Genomic DNA, 23,668 nt, shown 5'->3' on the forward strand with positions numbered 1-23,668 from the left:
CATAGATTCTTTTTATGCAGATATTTGTTCACATTGGAATAGATATGTTCCAGAAGAACTGACTATAGAGCCAAATTTTATACGTAATTTTCCCATTGATTTTTTTTTTCTCTTTTAAAATGGAATGTTGGGTTTCAATGAAGTGTCAGGGGTGTGGCGTGTTCACTGAACCTTGGTCCCCATTGCCTTGCTGAATTGATATAAGAATTTTGAACTTAAGGAAGTAGGAAATTTAAAATCCCATAACTTTGCATCTTCAGGTAATGTATACTGAAATTTTCTGCTTAATCAAATTTGTAAGTTAAAAACTTGGTATATCATTTTGTTTTATAAGCAAATATCCTTTCCTTCAGGGTTATGTACGTCTTTAAAACTACTCTTTTTCAGATTCAAATAATTCCAGTTTCTTTAAAATCAGTTAGAGAAGTAGGCTTAATTTAATGGAATGACTTTAAAATACACATACTATTCTAGTAAATTTTAATAACATACTGAAATTCACTGCCTTTAGCATATTCACTGTATTATCCCAAGTTTTCTAGATATTTCTTGAAATAAACATACACCAAAAGATTTCCATCCATATTTCTTTGTTATCATAAGCAGAAAGAACCGTAATACCCCCATCCAAATATTTTTTGAAGTATTTTCTAAGTAATTAGCTATTACAGGTAGAATGAAGTGTTCAAGAAATTGTTGTAGGGTTTCTTGTTTTTTTCAAAATAGAGCAGATTTCAGCTTATCACTGTAGTAGCATCAATTACATCTCTCTCACTTATTTGGTTTGGTATATCTTTTTTTTTTAATCAATTAATTTTATTTTTGGCTACGTTGGGTCTTTGTTGCTGCGCCCGGGCTTTCTCTAGTTGTGGTGAGCAGGGGCTGCTCTTGACTGCGGTGCGTGGGCTTCTCATTGTGGTGGCTTCTCTCGTTGCGGAGCACGGGCTCTAGGTGCACGAGCTTCAGTAGTTGTGGCACGTGGGCTCAGTAGTTGTGAAGCGCGGGCTCTAGAACGCAGGCTCAGTAGCTGTGGTGGACAGGCTTAGTTGCTCCACGGCATGTGGGATCTTCACAGGCCAGGGATCGAACCCGTGTCCCCCGCATTGGCAGGTGGATTCTTCACCACTGCACCACCAGGGAAGTCCCGGTATATCTTTTTTGAATATGAGGAAAACTTGATGGAACTACAGCTAGTATGTAGGAATTGAGTATGGGGTTGTGGGTGACCAGTATGGATCTCCTCTGTCATGTGTGCTACAGTAGAGGACAGAAACACTGGGCTAAAATTAGGGGGGGAAATGATTCCTTTAAACTTGAAGAATCATTTTCTTGTTTTGAACATCAGTATTCATGCTTTGCTCTATTTGGCCTTGGGAAATATAGAACTTGAGAACAGAGGTATTTGCCTCATTTCTTCATATCTGTTCAGTTTTTTAGTAGCTGTTTTAAGTCCACCTTTCCCCAAGACTTTTAGCCACAATGATAAATCCTCTTCTGAGTTTTTATTTTACCAAGTCTTAGCTACAATGCTTTTCCAAGTAATGGAGTATCTTTTTCACTTTATGTGACATCTCATATGAAAAAATACGCACTTTACATGTAAGTTGAAATTAATTTCACTTTCTACAGAAGAAACTGTAACTTAACACGTTTACTTTTTTAATGGAAGGAACTCAAAATCCTAAGGCCTAAATCAGGAAACTTTGGCTCTAGTCTTGGCATTTCCATTTTACCAGTTGTGAAATATTGGACAAGTCACTTAATATCTCTGTATGTCATTATTCTCAACTTTAAGATGAAGGATTTCAAATCTCTAAGATATTTATAGTGTATTGGAAAACATTTCTTTTGTGGTTCTGAAAGTTAGTGAACAAAATAGCTTTTTAAACATTTTTGAAGGCAATATCGCCATCTAGTGCCTTTTCATAAAATTGCCATTAAAACCAAAACTAAATTTTCCCAAACCTATGTAGGGTGTGAATGGAAGAATTACCTCTTGCTGCTTGTCCAGGGAGTAGATGAAATTATATTCAGAATTAAAATTGCCTCCTTGGTGCTGGTCTTTTTACTTTTGTTCTTGTCTTTTCACTACAGCTAGAATTGTAGTTATTTTAAAGACAGGGATCATTATCTTGAACTTTTGTGTTTTATATGCCTTAAAGCATAAAACACATTCATAGTGACCGCTTGATTAATTCCGATCCTTCAAATGTTATATTAATTATATTAATATTAATTGTTGGCCCTTCAAATATTATATTTTATTTTTTCCAAATGAAGTATGCTCATTTAGTCTTCCAGCAAGTTGTGTGATATTTCCATTTCTGAATCTCCCTTAAAGCTCCTTATGTATCTAATAAAGTCTATAAATGCGAAATATTTTGATAGCATCAAATATTTAAAATTACCTGAGATTTCATGAAAGTTTTATGATGACTTTACACTTTAATATCTTGTTAACCACATTAAAGTAGGAGGTTTGAAAAATAAAAGAAGTATTGCTGGTGGTGGTGCCACTTCCCTAGTAGACAAAGAAATAGTGTCTGCTTTATTTTCAAAAATTGTTAATGAGACTTATTTACAGGTGAAGATATTCAGTAGAAGTTGAAATTCAGAATATTTAATGTCGAGACCATTATTTCTGGATTTTTACAAAGGTAGTTTCTAGCCATCCAAGAGGAACAGCTTTGTTGGAGTTACTGTTTTCTTTTTCTAATTTAATGTCAGAGGGATTTTATGTGTGTATGTTTTGCTAGGTTATGGAATTATTGCTTGGGATTTAATTTTAATTGTGGGAATAAATTGGAGTGGTTCTTTTTCTATTTTTAGGGTTTTCTTTTTAAAGTATTAATTTATTCTGTAACACCTAAGAACCTCACTATATGTTTTTCCATCCTGTTTCTTTTTTAGTAGGGATGCATGTTTTTTTGTGAAAAGACTGGGTAGGTATCTCAATAATGTAGTTTTTTTTTTTAGTCCGTGAAAGAAAAAAAAACTTCGCATGTGTGATATCACATCAGTTTGTGTTTTCTCTTTGTGATGTAAACAAGACCGTCTTTAGGATGTTGACAGTGGGTAGCCAAACCTAGTAGCCCAAGTCCTAAATGTTCAATTTTGAGGATTCTGGATTTTATTTATTTGTGTAACTTTGGATGATCGATTTTCATTATTACATCAGTACTTTAGTTTTCTTGGGATTTAAATGTCCTAGTTTCAAAACAGTTTCAGGGCTTCTCTGGTGGCGCAGCGGTTGAGAATCTGCCTGCTAATGCAGGGGACACGGGTTTGAGCCCTGGTCTGGGAGGATCCCACATGCTGCGGAGCAACTAGGCCCGTGAGCCACAACTACTGAGCCTGCGTGTCTGGAGCCTGTGCTCCGCAACAAGAGAGGCCGCGATAGTGAGAGGCCCACGCACCGCGATGAAGAGTGGCCCCCACTTGCCACAACTAGAGGAAGCCCTTGCACAGAAACGAAGACCCAACACAGCAAAAATAAATAAATAAATTAATAAACTCCTACCCCCAACATCTTCTAAAAAAAAAAAAAAACAAACAGTTTCAGTGTCTTATACTTCTGTCTTTACATTGGTAAACACAACAACCGAATCATACCATGGAATATTTTCTTCATAATACTATAAATGAATATTGAATTGGGTGGTTTGAGATTGGCTTTATTCTCTGCTAACTCCACCCACCTTGGAATTTTCTTTTATGATTAAAGTCCTTCTGTCTGCATACTTTCTCAGTGTTGGCTTTCTCCTCATTAAGCACTAAGGTAAAAAGTGAGGTATGGCACCTATTTTGTAAAATTTTTGAGTAAATTATCATGAGCTTTTCCTTGACTTTAATAAAACAATCATTTTCATTGTCTTTTGTCAGTGTTAACTTTGAAAAGTACATTAAAAAGCTTATTTAGGGCTTCCCTGGTGGTGCACTGGTTGAGAGTCCGCCTGCCGATGCGGGGGACACGGGTTCGTGCCCCGATCCGGGAGGATCCCACGTGCCGCGCAGCGGCTGGGCCCGTGAGCCATGGCCGCTGAGCCTGCGCGTCCGGAGCCTGTGCTCCGCAACGGGAGAGGCCGCAACAGTGAGAGGCCCGCGTACCGCAAAAAAAAAAAAAGCTTATTTAAAATGTTCATTTAAAACATTTAAAACATAATTACAGCACCACTATCTTCTTGAAAGTTTTTTTGCCAGCTCTGTTCTCTCCCTGGCTCTATGTCCTAGCTCTGGAAAATGAGCATTTGCTAAGCCTTCTCAGGGAACTGATAGTTCAGTGTAGGCAGAGCAAGAACCAAGTAATAAGTTTGTAAGTCTTGTGTGGATATTCTCCCAGAGGCAGCAGTGTGTATTGAAGGTGTAAACATTGGCATTTTATTTTATACTATCACTTTGACTGCACTTTGGAAAGTAGATTGACCTTGTAAGTCTGCAAGCAAGGGCAGTCAATTAGACAGGGGTTGCAATAAACCTAGGTAGGATATGGGGACTTACTTCCCTGGCAGTCCAGCGGTTAAGACTTTGCCTTCTATTGCAGGGGGTGCGGGTTTGATCCTTGGTCGGGGAGCTAAGATCCCACATGCCTTGTGGCCGAAAAACCAAAACATAAAAGAGAAGCAAATTCAATAAAGACTTTAAAAATGGTCCACATCAAAAAAAAAAAGTAGTGATTATTAAAAAAAACAAAACAAAACCTAGGTAGGATAATTATGGCTTTAACTAGGCAATGGGCATAGGTGTTGGAAAGTTGGAGATGAATTATATCATAAGATATAGAATAGTTAGAACTTGATGGTTGACTATTGTGTTGGTAGACACATCCTGCCTTTACCCCTACAGTAAGATTGCTGCTTAAGGAATTGCATAAATGGTTTATTAATTAGGAGAAGCTAAACTTACAACAAGGAGAACCTCAAAATTCAGTGGCTTAAAGAATAAGAAGTTTATATTTCTCACTCAGTAATCTGGAGCAGTTGTTACTTTACCTTGCTGCACAAATGAGAATATTTCACCATATTGTTTGATCAAATGGTGACTCTGCTTCATACAGTCATTTAAGGATCCAGATTGGAAGATTTGCTGCCTTTCTTCACATACTTTCCAAGTCTATCACCATGTCTGTCAGCTAGAAGCTAGAAAAGAGGAGGGAGGGGTGTTATGAGCCAGGCCAAGAAATGGCACCTGTGTTCACGTTCCATTGGCGAGAACTTGGTCATGTGGCCACACCTAACTGCAGTGAGGGTGGGAAATGTAGTGTAGGTGGGCAGCTCCCATTGAAGAAAGGAAGAACAGATTTTAGAAGACAGCTTAGCAGTCTCTGCCATAAACTGTGATGCCGTTTGCTGAGACAGGAAACGGGAAGCAGGTTTACGGCAGAAGATAATAAATTTCCTTTTGGATATGTTAAAATACAGGTACTTCTAAGACTTCTAAATTTGCATGTGTAATAAGAATGTGCAAGTGATCCTAAGGTAACGTCAATTGGAAAAAAATTACTTATGTTTTTCTTTAGCAATGTTATGGTACAGAAATTTAAGCTATTTTTCTGAAAAAAAATCAAAAGGAGGAAAGTAGGGTAAAATTAGAAGGGAATGGGGAAAGGGCATGAGGAAAAAGACTGTGTTTATTGTTATGTAGTTATGGCATAAATCAGTTGATTAAAAATATTGCCAAGTACTTACTGTATGCCAGACACTGACCTAGGTACAATACCTGTTGGCTGCGTAGTAGAGATAAGAAAGACAGATCAATCCCTGGTCTCATTACATAGTCATGAAAGAAGGTAGACAACGAGAACCTGTTGGATAGAGGAAAGAATTTAAAGTACCAAGTGCTACAAAGCAAATAAAATAGTATCTGTAGGGACACTATGAGCTTGGGGGTGGCTGCTTGGCTAATTTTGGCTAAGGCAGGTAGGATAGAACTCTTTTTTTTTTTTTTGCAGTACGCGGGCCTCTCACTGTTGTTGGTCTCTCCCGTTGCGGAGCACAGGCTCCGGACGCGCAGGCTCAGCGGCCATGGCTCACCGGCCCAGCCGCTCTGCGGCATGTGGGATCTTCCCAGACCGGGGCACGAACCCACGTCCCCTGCATCGGCAGGCGGACTCTCAACCACTGCGCCACCAGGGAAGCCCAGGATAGAATTCTTTGAGAAGTAAAATTGAGCTAAGACCTGAGTGATGAGAAGAGGATAACTTAATGAAGACCTAGGCAGATAACATTCCAAGTAGAAGGAACTCAGCAACTGCAAGGCCCGGAAACAGACTTGGAAAGTTTAAGGGGGCCAAGATGTTGCCCAGTGTAAAAATAGGAAGTGAGATACTCCAGTGTATAGTCTTATCACCTGAGGTAAAGTATAAATTTTATTTAGTTGCAGTGGGAGATCACTGGACAGTTTAAGCAACTAACTGATATGACTTGGTTTTATGCTTAAAAAACTTAAAAGTGGGGGAGGAAATCTAGAGATCAAGGCCAGGAAACTAGTTAAGAGACTGTTGCAGTAGTACCAGAAAAAAGATAATAGTGGCTCCGACTAAAAGTTGGTAGTGGCTCAGATTTCCTTGAAATCGTGGGAAATGGTTGCATTTAGGACCTATTTGGATGTAGAGTTGACAGAAGTTGTTGATAGATTAGATGTGAGATTTGAAGGAAAAAGGAAACAAGGATGACTCCTGGGTTTTTGACCTTAGAAGTTGGGTTGGTGTTAAAAATAGGTCCCAAATTTCTTTTGTAGTTTTGGTAGGTGTTTACCTAGTGGATTCTGAAGGAGACATGGCATTTGGGCATACGATGAATTTAGCTAGTTGAACTCTTTCCATGTTTTTCTCAAGAATATGTTATGCTCTAAAAGAAATAAGTGTAGACTTTATGTATTGTTGGAAAAGTGAAGCATTTTAAAGCTAATTTAGGTACTTCCTATTATATGATTTTTTTTTTCATTTCTTAGAATGGTCTTTAACAGAGTTATCAACTGTGGTTTGTGAATTTTAATTTGGATTTATCCAGAATCTCCAAATACTTCAAGGGCCTAAAATCTTGCTCCGATCATCTGTTTGCCTTTTACCTATTCAGACCAGACAGGAGGCTGAGCTGCCTGCCAGCCTAGGGATATACCCTTAAGGCAGTGCTCGCTTTGTTAGGAATACAGCACTGCTTGTGGTGTGTAGGGTAGGGAAGACCGTAACCATGTCACACCTCCCCTGAAGGGCAAAGTGTTGGAATCTATTACTGAGCAGATAATCTTTGATCTTTATTCTGTTGATATTTCATTGATTGTAAAGAGAAATGTTGGGATGGTACTTTGTTTTACAAAAAATATATATCAGTTTGAATATTTATTTACTTCATAAATGAAAGAGTTTCCACAATTTAGAGATTATGTTAGTGTTTTAAAATTGAGCTGTCTATGTCAAATTTTACTGTTGAATGTTTCAAGTCTTTACGTAGTTCTTACTTTTCTTCTGACAGAAACTGAGCATTTGGATATATTTGGAAAAGCTATTAATTGGTATACATTAAGTACTTTTGCTGTACACCTAGAAGTATAGTTCATCTAGTTCTGTGTTTAATCATTTTTGAAAATGTACTAAATATTTTCACTTCTGAATTTGATGAGAGTTAATGAAAACGTGAACTAATCTAATTTTAACTGCTAAAGATGACTGTGTTCTAAATGTTGCCTAGAAATTGATATATAATACGGTTAAAAACCAAAATTCAACTGAGTAAATTCGAAGATATAATTAGTTTTATTAAACACTTCCTGAATCAGGCCACATCCCATCTAGTAAGTAGAAGGGATCTCTGAGGAGCTATACAAAATGGAAGGTTTTTAAAGGCAGAAGGGGGCAGGGACAAGAAAGTTATACTAGCAGAAAGCAGATTGGCAAGGTCACTTTCCTTTAAGGGATGGGAGGGGTCTGTGTGGCAGGTGACCTCGCTAGTGCTGACCAGGAAATTCCAGACCAATTGGTTAAGATGCCTTTCCTGGGAGGGGCTGAATCTACAGTTAGGTTAGGTAGTAAGTCTTGGTTTACTGGTGTGGGAGTTAACACAAGTAACTCCATTTTGGATCTGTTGTTTCTTTTTAACACACATATAAAATAATCTTTTATTTAAATATAAAATTTACTAACCTTAATTTGTGTAATTTCTCCACATAATACAGCAGACTTTTATTTTTTTAAAATATATTTAAAAATATTTCTAAACATAAAAAGATAAAAAATTAACTATTTACTGACAGATTTACATTAATTTAAACATTTTTCTTGAGACTGTAGATACCTAGTTGTACCTTAGTAGCAAGACCATACGTTTCACATGCTCATAGACCTTTGAAATGTTTTAGAAAACTACTTATCATAATTTTCTCCGACTTTGTTCCCCCACCCAGCTAATTCATGTATGTCACCTAAAGTTGCAGGGCCATATACAGTAAAAGGTCTGCCCTATGCCCAGCATTGTTCTGGGCTTAGTGTGTGGGTATAAGAACACTTATACAGCTTACTAGATAATATCTTCTGTGACAAAGTGGTAGTAGTATATGTATATATATGTCCTCATTGTTAGAAGGTGACAAAAGAATCATCTGATAAAGTATCTTACCTATCACTAGTGGTTCCTGGCAGAGTAGACCCAAACTACTACAGTCTACATTTCTATACTTTCTATTCACATACCAAAGTGGGTTAAAATCAATGAAATATTGCCAAGGAAAGATATGCCCAGTTGAAAACTTTTGTTAGGTGGTGGTTACAGTTTGAACTGTATCTTGCCATACATTAGTGATTTGCCAGATTTGGTCAAAATCATCAATGCCAACAGTTGATATAAAGATCTTTCTTTGACCGTATTACAGTTAAAACAAGCCAACAACTTTTAATTTTTATATATTAAGGGAATTTTTCAGGTAATCACATTGCTTTCAGATGTATTTTATGATCATGTATTAGATGTCATAGCATGTCTGTAGGCAGATGAAAGTAGTTTTAGTTAGGATTGTAGGATTGCTTTGATTAGCCAAAATAATATTTCTTAAAAGAATTTCTCTTATTCTAACACATGCTAACTCTAAAGAGTGCTTTCTGTGTTTTTTAGTCGTCCATATACTAACAAGGTCATCACTTTATGGTACCGTCCACCTGAACTGCTGTTGGGAGAAGAAAGATACACACCAGCTATTGATGTATGGAGCTGTGGGTAAGATAGGCTTATTGACTGGTTAATTTACTTGAAACTTGGTAGTGAAGTAAAATCATACCATTTGGTAATGGTGGATATTTTTCCCATTAGATGTATCCTTGGTGAACTCTTCACTAAAAAACCTATATTTCAAGCAAATCAGGAGCTTGCACAACTAGAATTAATAAGGTAAGCTTGTGATTTTAATATTTGTAATATCTGTAGGAAATTAAAATTTTTTCACGCTTGTGTTTCTAGGAGAACATCATGTTTCTGTTGAAGGCTGATGATTGCTGAATGGAGGAGAAACTAGAACGCAGGCACTTTGATAATTGTTCTAGTAAAACTAAGGATCTTAAAGTCCCTAGATATTTTGTGATTAGATTAATGTGTTTGAGTTCCTAAAGATAAGACTGGGAAGGAGGAGTAAATATGAGGGGGGAGAGAATGAATGGTAGATTCTGTTTTTTCCGGAGTGTGGCAGTATGGAAGAATTAATGTTTGGGGATTTTTAAAAGAAATACTCTTTTACATATGTATATGCACATGTGTTTATATGTATATGTGTATGCAGACACACCAAAATACATCCATGTACTCACTAGCATAGGTCTTCATTATTTGGAGCCTATTATAGGGCCTAGGTCATAGGACTTACGTGTTAATCATCTTTCTCTTTATCTAATATTTTAAATAAGTTTCTTTTTTATAAAAGAGCTTTGGTTTTCATATATAATAATATTAAATTGCAACTTGTAAGATTTGCATGAGTGTTTCAAAATATGGATGAGAATTTTTAGGGAAGATACTGGTATAAGGCACATACATACCCATGTACTGTGAACCTTCCCTTCAGCAGACTTACTGGACTAATTGTTGCTCTACATTCCATCTGTAAATAATACTAGCTTGATAACATAGCAAGCTGAATATTTGCAGCTAGTAGATTACCACTCTATAGTAAGACTACGTATTTATTCCACCAGTTGAAGAGTATGACGACCAAGAGGTAGTTGTTTCCCATTTTGTATACAAACATTTTATTATTGTACATATGTTGTTTAATTAACTATAGACAGATGCAGTGCTTTGCAAAGACTTAACAGAGTTGGCTAATGTAGAATTCCATTCAGTGAGTCCTCTGATGAAAGAGAAGGCCATGGCCCTATGTCAGAAAGTTGGGAAATAAATGCACATTTATACATTTTTAGTTAAAATAAAATGTTTAAATCATGTATCTGTGTATCTTTCTTTTTCTTTTTTTTTTTTGGTAATGATTTTCTCTAACCCATTTTTTCAGTTAGCCAACTATTGTTCCTAATTGTATTTAATACTAGGGTTTCTATTAATGATGTTAGTATTTATTTAGTTTATACATGATACAAGCATTGTTCTAGGAATTTCACCTGAATTACTTCAGTCAAGTTGTGTGTTGTTTTTATAGTTAAGAAAACTGAACCTTACAGAGGTGAAGAATTTGTTCAGAGTCATACAACTAGCAAGTGGCAAAATTGAGATTTGAATCTAGATAGTTTTACCTTACTATCTAAACTTATAACCAATTCTCTATACTATGTAGTAAATAAAACTTCCTGGAACTTTTAGTTGGTATGACACAAACACCAAGAATTAACAAAGCATGAAAAATTTCTGCAGAATATTAATACAAAATTTCTAAAAGGAGTAATTAGCCAGTAGTATGTAATGTTTTATTAAAAATTAACTTGCAGAGTCAATTAGAGTCATCCTAAGAATACAAGAATGTTTTAGTTTTAGGAATTCCATTATTATAATTCATCATTTTAATAGATGTAAAATAATATGTCTATCTTGATAGTGTTGAATAGGCATTTGCTGAAATTATAAACTGCTAATTAAGTGTAGAGGCATATTTCTTTAACACAATAAAATATGTATCACAAACGGACTAGATAATATTTAGTGGTGAAATACTGGAAGTAAAGGCAAGAATGAGAAAAAATTGACTAGCAGTATCATTATTTTAAGAGTGTTTTAGAAGCACTAACTAGTTAACTAGTAGTGTTAGAAAAGTGAACCCAATAAGAGGTATACTATCATAATTTGTATCTGATAGCATTGCATACATGCAGCGTGCAAGGAAATGACCTGAAATTCCTTGAATAAAAAATTTGGTAAAATGGCAAGTGTTAAGAATCTGTGTGTATATACACACATATGTGTGTGTGTGTGTGTGTGTGTGTGTGAGAGAGAGAGAGAGTATGTATGTATATACACACAGCATACTAATATATATTATATACTAATACATATATTCTAAAGCAAGAGCTTTTAAAGACTATGTATCAATAATAACCAGTTAGAAACATAGGGAATGGAGAGCATGTTTAACAAAACCACCACCGTATATACTCTAGGAATACTGAAAACTATAATGTTTCACCTAAAATTGTAAAGAAGATTTGAATAAGTGTTGGAGAGGCATATCTTGTTTTTGGCTAGGAAGCCTTTTTTTAAAACATCTTTATTGGAGTATAATTGCTTTACAATTGTGTGTTAGTTTCTGCTTTATAACAAAGTGAATCAGCTGTGCATATACATATATCCCCATATCTCCTCCCTCTTGCGTCTCCCTCCCACCCTCCCTATCCTACCCCTCTAGGTGGTCACAAAGCACTGAGCTGATCTCCCTGTGCTATGCGGCTGCTTCCCACTAGCTATCTATTTTGGTAGTATATATAAGTCCATGCCACTCTCTCACTTCATCCCAGCATACCTTTTCCCCTCCCTGTGCCCTCAAGTCCATTCTCTACATCTGCGTCTTTGTTCCTGTCCTGACCCTTCGTTCTTCATAACTGTTTTTTTCCTGTAGATTCCATATATATGTGTTACCATATGGTATTTGTTTTTCTCTTTCTGACTTATTTCACTCTGTATGACAGACTCTAGGTCCATCCACCTCATTACAAATAGCTCAATTTCGTTTCTTTTTATGGCTGAGTAATATTCCATTGTATATATGTGCCACATCTTCTTTATCCATTCATCTGTCGATGGACACTTAGGTTGCTTCCATGTCCTGGCTATTGTAAATAGAGCTGCAATGAACATTTTGGTACATGACTCTTTTTGAATTATGGTTTTCTCAGGGTATATGCCCAGTAGTGGGATTGCTGGGTCATATGGTATTTCTCTTTGTAGTTTTTTAAGGAACCTCCATACTGTTCTCCATAGTGGCTGTATCAATTTACATTCCCACCAACAGTGCAAGAGGGTTCCTTTTTCTCCACACCCTCTCCAGCATTCATTGTTTGTAGATTTTTTGATGATGGCCATTCTGACTGTGTGAGGTGATACCTCATTGTAGTTTTGATTTGCATTTCTCTAATGATTAGTGATGTTGAGCATTCTTTCATGTGTTTGTTGGTAGTCTGTATGTCTTCTTTGGAGAAATGTCTGATTAGGTCTTCTGCCCATTTTTGGATTGGGTTGTTTGTTTTTTTATATTGAGCTGCATGAGCTGCTTGTAAATTTTGGAGATTAGTCCTTTGTCAGATGCTTCATTTGCAAATATTTTCTCCCATTCTGAGGGTTGTCTTTTCATCTTCTTTATGGTTTCCTTTGCTGTGCAAAAGCTTTTTAAGTTTCATTAGGTCCCGTTTGTTTATTTTTGTTTTTATTTCCCTTTCTCTAGGAGGTGGGTCAAAAAGAATCTTGCTGTGATGTATGTCATAGAGTGTTCTGCCTATGTTTTCCTCTAAGAGTTTTATAGTGTCTGGCCTTACATTTAGGTCTTTAATCCATTTAGAGTTTATTTTTGTGTATGGTGTTAGGGAGTGTTCTAATTTCATTCTTTTACATGTAGCTGTCCAGTGTTCCCAGCACCACTTATTGAAGAGACTGTCTTTTCTCCATTGTATATTCTTGCCTCCTTTGTCAAAAATAAGGTGACCTTATGTGTGTGGGTTTATCTCTGGGCTTTCTATCCTGTTCCGTTGATCTATGTTTCTGTTTTTGTGCCAGTACCATACTGTCTTGATTACTGTAGCTTTGTGGTGTAGTCTGAAGTCAGGGAGCCCGATTCCTCCAGCTCCATTTTTTTCTCAAGATTGCTTTGGGTAGTCGGGGTCTTTTGTGTTTCCATACAAATGGTGAAATTTTTTGTTCTAGTTCTGTGAAAAATGCCGTTGGTAGTTTGATAGGGATTGCATTGAATCCGTAGATTGCTTTGGGTAGTATAGTCATTTTCACAATGTTGATTCTTCCAATCCAAGAACACGGTATATCTCTCCATCTGTTTATGTCATCTTTAATTTCTTTCATGAGTGTCTTATAGTTTTCTGCATACCGGTCTTTTGTCTCCTTAGGTCGGTTTATTCCTAGGTATTTTATTCTTTTTGTTGCAGTGGTAAATGAGAGTGTTTCCTTAATTTCTCTTTCAGGTTTTTCATCATCAGTGTATAGGAATGCAAGAGATTTCTGTGCATTAGTTTTGTATCCTGCAACTTTACCAACTTCATTGATTGGCTCCAGTAGTTATCTGGTAGCATCTTTAGGATTCTCTATGTATAGTATCATGTCATCTGCAAACAGTGACAGTTTTACTTCTTTTCTGATTTGGATACCTTTTATTTCTTTTTCTTCTCTGATTGCTGTGGCTAAAACTTCCAAAACTATGTTGAATAATAGTGGTGAGAGTGGGCAACCTTGTCTTCCTGATCTTAGTGGAAATGGTTTCAGTTTTTCACCATTGAGAACGATGTTGGCTGTGGGTTTGTCATATATGGCCTTTATTATGTTGAGGAAAGTTCCCTCTATGCCTACTTTCTGGAGGGTTTTTATCATAAATGGGTGTTGAATTTTATCGAAAACTTTTACTCCATCTACTGAGATGATCATATGGTTTTTAATCCTTCAATTTGTTAATGCGGTGTATTACACTGATTGATTTGCGTATATTGAAGAATCCTTGCATTCCTGGGATAAACCCCACTTGATCATGGTGTATGATCCTTTTAATGTGCTGTTGGATTCTGCTTGCTAGTATTTTGTTGAGGATTTTTGCATCTATGTTCATCAGTGATATTGGCCTATAGTTTTCTTTCTTTGTGACATCTTTGTCTGGTTGTGGTATCAGGGTGATGGTGGCCTCGTAGAATGAGTTGGGGAGTGTTCCTCCCTCTACTGTATTTTGGAAGCGTTTGAGAAGGATAGGTGTTAGCTCTTCTTTAAAGGTTTGATAGAATTCACCTGTGAAGCCATCTGGTCCTGGACTTTTGTTTGTTGGAAGGTTTGAAATCACAGTTTCAGTTTCAGTGCTTGTGATTGGTCTGTTCCTATTTTCTATTTCTCCTGGTTCATTTCAAAAGGTTGTGCTTTTCTAAAAATGTATCCATTTCTACCAGGTTGTCCATTTTATTGGCATATAGTTGCTGTTAGTAATCTCTCATGATCCTTTTTATTTCTGCAGTGTCAGTTTTACTTCTCCTTTTTCATTTCTAATTCTGTTGATTTGAGCCTTCTCCCTTTTTTTCTTGATGAGTCTGGCTAATGGTTTATCAATTTTGTTTATGTTCTCAAAGAACCAGCTTTTAATTTTATTGACTTTGCTATTGTTTCCTTCATTTCTTTTTCCTCTATTTCTGATCTGATCTTTATGATTTCTTTCCTTCTGCTAACTTTGGGGTTTTTTGTTCTTCTTTCTCTAATTGCTTTAGGTGTAAGGTTAGGTTGTTTATTCGAGATGTTTCTTGTTTCTTGAGGTAGGATTGTATTGCTATAAATTTCCCTCTTAGAACTGCTTTTGCTGAATCCCATAGGTTTTGGGTCATCATGTTTTCATTGTCATTTGTTTCTAGGTATTTTTTGATTTCCTCTTTGATTCCTTCAGTGACCTCTTGGTTATTAAGTAGTGTATTGTTTAGCCTCAATGTGTTTGTATTTTTTACAGATTTTTTTCCTGTAATTGATATCTAGTCTCATAGCATTGTGGTCGGGAAAGATACTTGATACGATTTCAGTTTTCTTAAATTTACCAAGGCTTGCTTTGTGACCCAAGATATGATCTATCCTGGAGAATGTTCCATGAGCACTTGAGAAGAAAGTGTATTCTGTTGTTTTTGGATGGAATGTCCTATAAATATCCATTAAGTCCATCTTGTTTAATGTGTCATTTAAAGCTTTTGTTTCCTTATTTATTTTCATTTCGGATGATCTGTCCATTGGTGAAAGTGGGGTGTTACACTCCCCTACTGTGATTGTGTTACTGTCAATTTCCCCTTTTATGGCTGTTAGCATTTGCCTTATGTATTGAGGTGCTCCTATGTTGGGTGCATAAATATTTACAATTGTTATATCTTCTTCTTGGATTGATCCCTTGATCATTATGTAGTGTTCTTTTTTGTCTCTTGTAATAGTCTTTATTTTAAAGTCTGTTTTGTCTGATATGAGAATTGCTACTCCAGCTTTCTTTTGATTTCCATTTGCATGCAATATCTTTTTCCATCCCCTCACTTTCAGTCTCTTTGTGTCCCTAGGTCTGAAGTGGGTCTCTTGTAGATAGTATATATATATGGGTCTTGTTTTTGCATCCATTCAGCCAGTCTGTGTCTTTTGGTGGGAGCATTTAATCCATTTACATTTAAGGTAATTATCGATATGTATCATCCTGTTACCATTTTTTTAATTGTTTTGGGTTTGTTATTGTAGGTCTTTTCCTTCTTTTGTGTTTCTTGCCTAGAGAAGTTCCTTTAGCATTTGTTGTACAGCTGGTTTGGTGGTGCTGAATTCTCTTAGCTTTTGCTTGTCTGTAAAGGTATTAATTTCTCTGTCGAATCTGAATGAGATCCTTGCTGGGTAGAATAATCTTGGTTGTAGGTTTTTCCCTTCCATTACTTTAAATATGTCCTGCCACTCCCTTGTGGCTTGCAGTTTCTGCTGAAAGATCAGCTGTTAACCTTCTGGGGATTCCCTTGTATGTTATTTGTTGTTTTTCCCATGCTGCTTTTAATATCCTTTCTTTGTATTTAATTATTGACAGTTTGATTAATATGTGTCTTGGTGTGTTTCTCCTTAGATTTATTCTGTATGGGACTCTCTGTGCTTCCTGGGCTTGATTAACTATTTCCTTTCCCATATTAGGGAAGTTTTCAACTATAATCTCTTAAAGTATTTTCTCAGTCCCTTTCTTTTTCTCTTCTTCTTCTGGGACCCCTCTAATTTGAATGTTGGTGTATTTAATGTCCCAGAGGTCTCTGAGACTGTCCTCAGTTCTTTTCATTCTTTTTTCTTTATTCTGCTCTGCAGTAGTTATTTCCACTATTTTATCTTCCAGGTCACTTATCCGTTCTTCTGCCTCTGTTATTCTGCTATTGATCCCTTCTAGAGAATTTTTAATTTCATTTATTGTGTTGTTCATCTCTGTTTGTTTGCTCTTTAGTTCTTCTAGGTCCTTGTTAAATGTTTCTTGTATTTTCTCCATTCTACTTCCAAGATTTTGGATCATCTTTACTATCATTATTCTGAATTCTTTTCAGGTACACTGCCTATTTCCTCTTCATTTGTTAGGTCTGGTGGATTTTTACCTTACTCCTTCATCTGCTGTGTGTTTCTCTGTCCTCTCATTTTGCTTATCTTACTGTGTTTGGGGTCTCCTTTTTGCCGGCTGCACGTTCGCAGTTCCTGTTGTTTCTGGTGTCTGTCCCCAGTGGCTAAGGTTGGTTCAGTGGGTTGTGTAGGCTTCCTGGTGGAGGGGACTAGTATCTCTGTTCTGGTGGATGAGGCTGGATCTTGTCTTTCTCGTGGGCAGGACCACATCCAGTGGTGTGTTTTGGGGTGTCTGTGACCTTATTATGATTTTAGGCAGCCTCTCTGCTAATGGGTGGGGATGTGTTCCTATCCTGCTAGTTGTTTGGCATAGGGTGTCCAGCACCTGTAGCTTGCTGGTTGTTGAGTGGAGCTGGGTCTTAACATTGAGATGGAGATCTCTGGGAGAGCTTTTGCCATTTGATATTACGTGGAGCCAGGAGGTCTCTGGTGGACCAGTGTCCTGAACTCAGCTCTCCCACCTCAGAGGCACAGGCCTGACACCCGGCTGGAGCACCAAGACCCTATCAGCCACACGGCTCTCTCTGGGCTTCTATTTCGGCAGCAGCAATGTGACTCTGGACGGTGTGAGCCACTTTTTTCACCAGTTGGCCAAGGAGAAGTGTGATGGCGCCCAGTGTCTCTTGAAAATGCAAAACCAGTGCTGTGGCCATGCCCTCCTCCAGGATGCGCGGAAGCCTTCTCAAGATGAGTGGGGTAAAATCCAGGACGCTGTGGAAGCCGCCATTCTTAGGGAGAAGAACCTGAACCAGACACTATTGGATCTGCGTGCCCTGGGTTCTGCCTGTGCCCCCTTTTTTTTAAGATGGCAGTTCATCGTATGTTAGTCATTATAGTCCCTTTGAGAATTTCAAAAGACTTTTTTAAAACAACAGTTGATTTTAATGTTTATCTGGAGGCCTGAACCTGAAAATAGCTAGGAAAATTCTTTAAAAAGAAGGACAATTTGGCATATCATATGTTAAATCAAAATTTTAGTAACTAAAACCATTTTGTACTGGCACAAGATACACAGATGAATTAGCGCAATTATATGGGAAATTCAGAAGTAAAGAAAGTTCGTATGGACCTTAGAATATACTACAGTAGACATTTCAAATTAGGGAGTTAATTGAATATTATTTATTGATTGCTGGTTGTGTACCTGTTACCAGTCCTGAGGATACAGTGGAGGTTGGGAATTGTATCCCCAGTGCCTAGTAACTGGCACACAACTTTTTCTGCTTTCTTGTTGGGGGAGACAGAGAAAACAAACAAATTAATAAAATACATCAGGTGGTGATGAGCACAGGGGATAGAAGATGATAGCAGGAAGCGCTGTGTATGGAGCCAGGGAAAGTCTCTCCCATAGGTACCATCTGAGCAGAGAGCTGAGTGAACAGCAGAGTCATGATCCTGAGGCATGAGTGTGTTTGGATTATTTTATGGACATGTTAAGTCAATTAGGGAACCGTATGGGAAACAAAAAGAAAGCTCAAGCCATCCAGTTAGTGGCATACTGTACAGTTACTAAAAAGGAAATGGTAGATCTGGACATGTTGATATGCAAAAGCAACACTGTCACGTGAAAAGAGCAGTTTTACAGAAGGCTGTGTTTGGTTTGATCCCACATGGGTGAGACAAATTAAATATGTCAAAAGAGTCTGGAATTGTTAATCTGAACATGGACTTGTGAGAGGGTTAGGGAAGGGACTGTTTTACTTTCTGCTTTATATGTTTCAAAACGTCTTTGGGTTTTGGTAAGATATCAAATATTTATAATAATACAAAAAAGATGCTTCAATTTTGATTTTATAGCATTAATTATTTTTAAAACATGAAGAAAAAAAGGACGTTTCTGGTAAAAGAGACACGTCTCCTTGGTTTGAAGGAGGTGGCAGAGTATATTGAAAGGGGCAGGCTTTGGGATCTTGCAGGCCTGGGTTCTAATGCCAGCTCAGGTACTTCCTGCTCTTGTGACTTAGGGTAAGTTCCATAATGCTATAAGTTTCTTTCTTCACAAGTAAAACAGGACAAATAATGTGCTTAGGATTGTAAAAATTAATGTGTTTCCTAGTACATATTTACTTCTTCCCTTCATCTTATTTGCAGTAATGCTGGAATGTTTCCCCAGTCTAAAGCCTCAGGAATGATGAGTTCTAGGGTCTACATTGTACAAGTACATATAAATGGATCAAGGATGGTAATCCTAATGAGAATCTGTCTTAAAGAGCTTTACACTACAGTGGTCAAGTTATTTGTACTTTACCTGGTTCCAGAAAATACGTTAGGCAGATTACAAAAATTTTGTGATAAGAAGTAGCATGAATTAAAAGTAATGGCAAAGAGAGAGAAAAACATAGGTGGGAACAAAAAAAGGGATGAATGAGAGCAAAAATGTTTTTATATGAGAGTAACAGTTTTAACTCTTAAGTGTTCTGGCAGCCAGTGAAAGAACCTTTATATCACACAATGTATATTGCTTATGGAATAAAAAACAATCATGGAAGAAATTAAAAGTAGATTTGGAATGAGAAGAATTCCCTGCACACATACACAAAGCCTCAGGTTACACAGGTAAAATTCTTACAACTTTAAAGACATAGGCTTTGGTTGTTCCAGAATATAGGAAAAGAAGGAAAGTTCCCATATTTTATTTTATTTATTTATTTATTTTTAATTTTTAAAAACTTATTTATTTTGTTTTGCAATACACGGGCCTCTCACTGTTGTGGCCTCTCCCGTTGCGGAGCACAGGCTCTGAACGCGCAGGCTCAGCGGCCATGGCTCACAGGCCCAGCCGCTCCGCGGCATGTGGGATCTTCCCGGACTGGGGCACGAACCTGTGTCCTCTGCATCGGCAGGCGGACTCTCAACCACTGCACCACCAGGGAAGCCCAGTTCCCATATTTTCAAAAGTGAAGCATGTATACCTTCATAAATCATTAGCATAAAAATTTCTTTAGACTTGTACTTCTTAATCTTTTCAGTCTCTTCTTTATACTCTTAAACATTGTGAAAGATCCCAGGAGCTTGTTTATGTTGATTGTATGTATTGAAATTTAAAACTGAGAAGTAAAAATATTTATTAATTCATTTTAAAACAATATATTAACATAACATTTTAATTGTAAAAAGTTTATATTTCCCAAACTAAAATAAGTGTTGGTGAAATGAATAGCATTGTTTCACATTTTTATAAATCATTTAATGTCTGGCTTAAACATCTGGATAAACATCTGTGATATGCTGTTTTCAATAGTCTTTTCAGATAATTGTGCATATTCTTCCTTGAAACTTCAGTAAGTGGCAGTTCTTTTTACAGGTTAGTTGTAATGTGCAGTCTGTAACCACAGATTTTGTACTCTAATATATTGAAATCCATTGGTTTATCTTACATTCTGAATAGATCTTTTACCTGTGATGATTTTATAACATTATGTATTGGTCATTTGATAATATTGGATCACTGAATTGAGCAAATCTTCTAAAGTGTAGCATTTCATTATATAGTATTTGTTATGACCACTTATCTCATCAGAAAAGCCTTTAGGTATTTATTTTGAAGCTGTCAAGTTCATGGTGTAGATATAAGTCTTCTAGTATTCTGATTTTCTCCTGAAAGCTTGAATTTTATAATTGACAGTAAATGCTGCAGTTGTCTTCCTTGAAGTAATAAGCTGACTTTGTTCCTGGTTAAGAAAATGCCTGGCAAATACCCAAGTATGAATGACCATAGTTTTTTAGTTGTTTTTGCAGGTAAAAATGGTGGTTCATGAAAAAAGCACCTACTTCAGCTTGCAACTCAAATAATGGCACAAGTGCTTCTCAAGATAACTATCACTTTGTTGTGCAACTGAAGTGCTTTATGAGTATTTTCTATTTCATTACTAAGAATATTGAAAAGATATGTACTCAAGTATAAGGGTTTAATAATAATAATTTTTACTGCTTCAACAAGTGCCTTCTTAAGTGAAACTCTCCCCCTCTCTCCCCACCAAGGTTATGTGGTAGTGAAGAGTATTTACTGCTAATAGTCTGGTGCCACTGCCTCAAGTCATGCTAAGGTGCCAGTAGTTTTACCCACTACTGGCTTAATAACATCAGTGCAAAGTCAACACATTGAAAAGTATAAATAATGTCTTAATAATACCTTTGACCTTCCAGACCCCTGAAGGGTCTAGGGGACACCGAGTGGTCTTTGGACCCCATTTTTGCAAACTGCTGATGTATACCAACTAAAAAGTAGAATACAGCATTACACTAAAATAACAGTACTTTGATTAGGCTCAAGTGGTATTCCTCTTTTGAACGTATGGATGACTAAATATTCTAAAATCTCTTAATTCGAAAATCTCTTACTAACGTCATAAATATAATTCATGACATTAGTAACTCAGGGAAGAAAATGCAGGTGATGATTGTAATAGAGTTTCTAAAAATCAAACTGATAGAACTAAAGAAGTATCCTTTTAAAATTTAAAAGCCACAAAAATAAAACCCATAGTCAAAAGGAATAAATCAATGCTTTCTAAGCAGGAGGTATATATGAATTTGTATGTGTCTGTGAATATCTTTACTATGTGTTGTGTTTCTCAAGCTAAAAGTTATCATCTTTCCCAGTGGTAAACAATGAAAGTACTCCCATTAAAATCAGAAACCAAACAAAATTACCTAATATTGTGTGGCATGATTAGCATTTTAACATTGTTTGGAAATTGCCACATAATGTAGCATACCATAATGATAAAAAGGAATACATGTTTGAAAAAATATAGATGAATTGTGATTATAAGTGATGATAATAAACCTGGAAAGCCTCAAAGAAACAACTGTTAAAAGAAAACTATGTTAGGAACCATAGGCTCTCAGATGGCGATCTAAATTTTTTATGTCAAATTTCAACCATTTCCTATAACAAAACTCTTCTCGTTATTGCTTAGGAAATATAATAGGGATAGGAACACATTCAAAAAGCAAAAACTAAAACCCATAAAAGGAAATATACAAGATCTAATTGGAGAAATTTATAAGTATACCTTGGAAATATTGCAGGTTTTGTTGTAGACTACCACAATAAAGCAAATATCAAAATAAAGTGAGTGACACACATTTTTTGGTTTCCCAGTGCATATAAAGTTATGTTTACACTATACTGTAGTCTGTTAGGTGTGCAGTAGCATTATGTGTGTATACCCTAATTTTAAAATACTGTATTGCTAAAAATACTAACCATCATTTGAGTCTTCGGCAAGTTGTAGTCTTGCCAAAGGGTTTGAAATACTGTGAGAATTACCAGAAAGTGACACAGAGACACAAAGTGAGTAAATGCTGTTGGCAGAATGGCGCCAGTAGACTTTCTGACACACAGTTACCACAAACCTGAAGTTTGAAAAAAAAAAAAAAATCTACAAAGCACAATAAAATGAGGTATGCCTGTATAAAACCAAAGGAAGTATAAAAATGGAAATATTAAGCTTTGTAAAGATAGCAATCCGTTCTAAATTGATAAATTCAGAGCAGCAGTGGAATCCCAACAGGATTCTCTTACTTTTGGAGTGTGACAGTATTGATTCTACAATTCATCTGTAAGGAAATACTGAAAAGAATAATTAGAGGAATGAGTAGATAGAGGGGTTTGTCCTGTAAGTCTTATGAAAAATGTAAAGGTATCATATGATATTGACACCAGAGTAGATAAATCAGTAAGTCAAAATAGATTCTCAAAACAGACCTCAGATATTTAGGGATTTAGCATATGATGCATTTCAAAATGTCTTCAGTAAATGATTTGGGGATAGCTAATTGACCATCAGGCACTGATTTTGCCAATATGCAGTTATCAACTGCTGTCATGTCTGCTTCCCTAATTTCTAAAACTTTTCCCTGTCTTAGAATGTCTATTTCGTCCTGTATGCTGCTACCAGTTAGATAACTTTCCCACTCAACTATCTTCCCAGAACACATAAAATAATTAAAACTGTTTAGCTAAGAGGTAATGAAACTGATTTTTATTATAAGGCTATTAATGAGCCAGGTGCTAGCTCATTTAATTTCACAGGTCCAAAGTAAAATTAATCCCCATTTTACAAAAGAGCAACAGATTCTAAGCAATGCAATTTCACCAATATCGCAGACAGGATTCAGTTCTAAAGTTCGTTTTCAAACTCTGTCTTCATTATAGTTAGGCAGACTGCCTCTTGAAACTGTATTGTATGGCCCCTGTCTAATGCTTCCAACTAAACCTCCCTTAGCACTAAATTCCACCTATACTGATTTCCTTAGTCTTCCTCCCACAAATGTTTAGACTTTGCTACTTCCATGACTTTGCCTATGCACTAATCTTTGCCAGTAACATAGTTCTCTTATTCCCTTTCCCACCTGTCTATTGTTTACTTATCCTTTGAGTTGTAGGCAAAATTCTGCACCTCTTCTCTAACTTGAGTACGTTTTCTTGTATTTCTGTAGTTGAAAGTATCCTTCATTTTCTTTATTCCATTATATTTTATACTTCTGTCATGGTGCACATAAATCTGCCAGGGATTGATTATATTCATCTAGTTACTTGGGTATATTATGTAGTATACAAAAGTGAGAGAGTGGTTTTGACATAGTTTTCTTAAGCTCCGCTAAAGGATGTCTGGCAACTTTAGTTGTCACTTGCTTATGTACATTGGTGCATGTATTTATATTTACGTATATATGGAATATTTTTACTTTCAGTCAGTGATACATGGACATTTTCTTTTCCTATATGAAGACTAGCTGATAATTTTATATAAAATGGGGCTTCCCTGGTGGCGCAGTGGTTGAGAATCTGCCTGCCAATGCAGGGGAGACACGGGTTCGAGCCCCAGTCTGGGAGGATCCCACATGCCACGGAGCAACTAGGCCCGTGAGCCACAACTACTGAGCCTGCG

At 36.5% G+C, this 23,668-nt stretch overlaps 1 protein-coding gene across 2 annotated transcripts in view; it reads left to right on the plus strand.

Moving 5' to 3' along the window:
* Window positions 1-23,668, plus strand: part of CDK13 (cyclin dependent kinase 13) — a 112,330-nt gene that overhangs the window by 73,521 nt on the left and 15,141 nt on the right. For both annotated transcript variants that reach the window (XM_082662376.1, XM_082662377.1), the window contains exons 8-9: window positions 9,102-9,203; window positions 9,297-9,374. In XM_082662376.1, coding sequence (XP_082518502.1) covers window positions 9,102-9,203; window positions 9,297-9,374 — 180 coding nt within the window. The remainder of the gene's footprint in view (window positions 1-9,101; window positions 9,204-9,296; window positions 9,375-23,668) is intronic.

Source organism: Grampus griseus (genome assembly GCF_964374135.1).
Source record: "Grampus griseus genome assembly, chromosome: 9".
Lineage (NCBI taxonomy): Eukaryota > Metazoa > Chordata > Mammalia > Artiodactyla > Delphinidae > Grampus > Grampus griseus.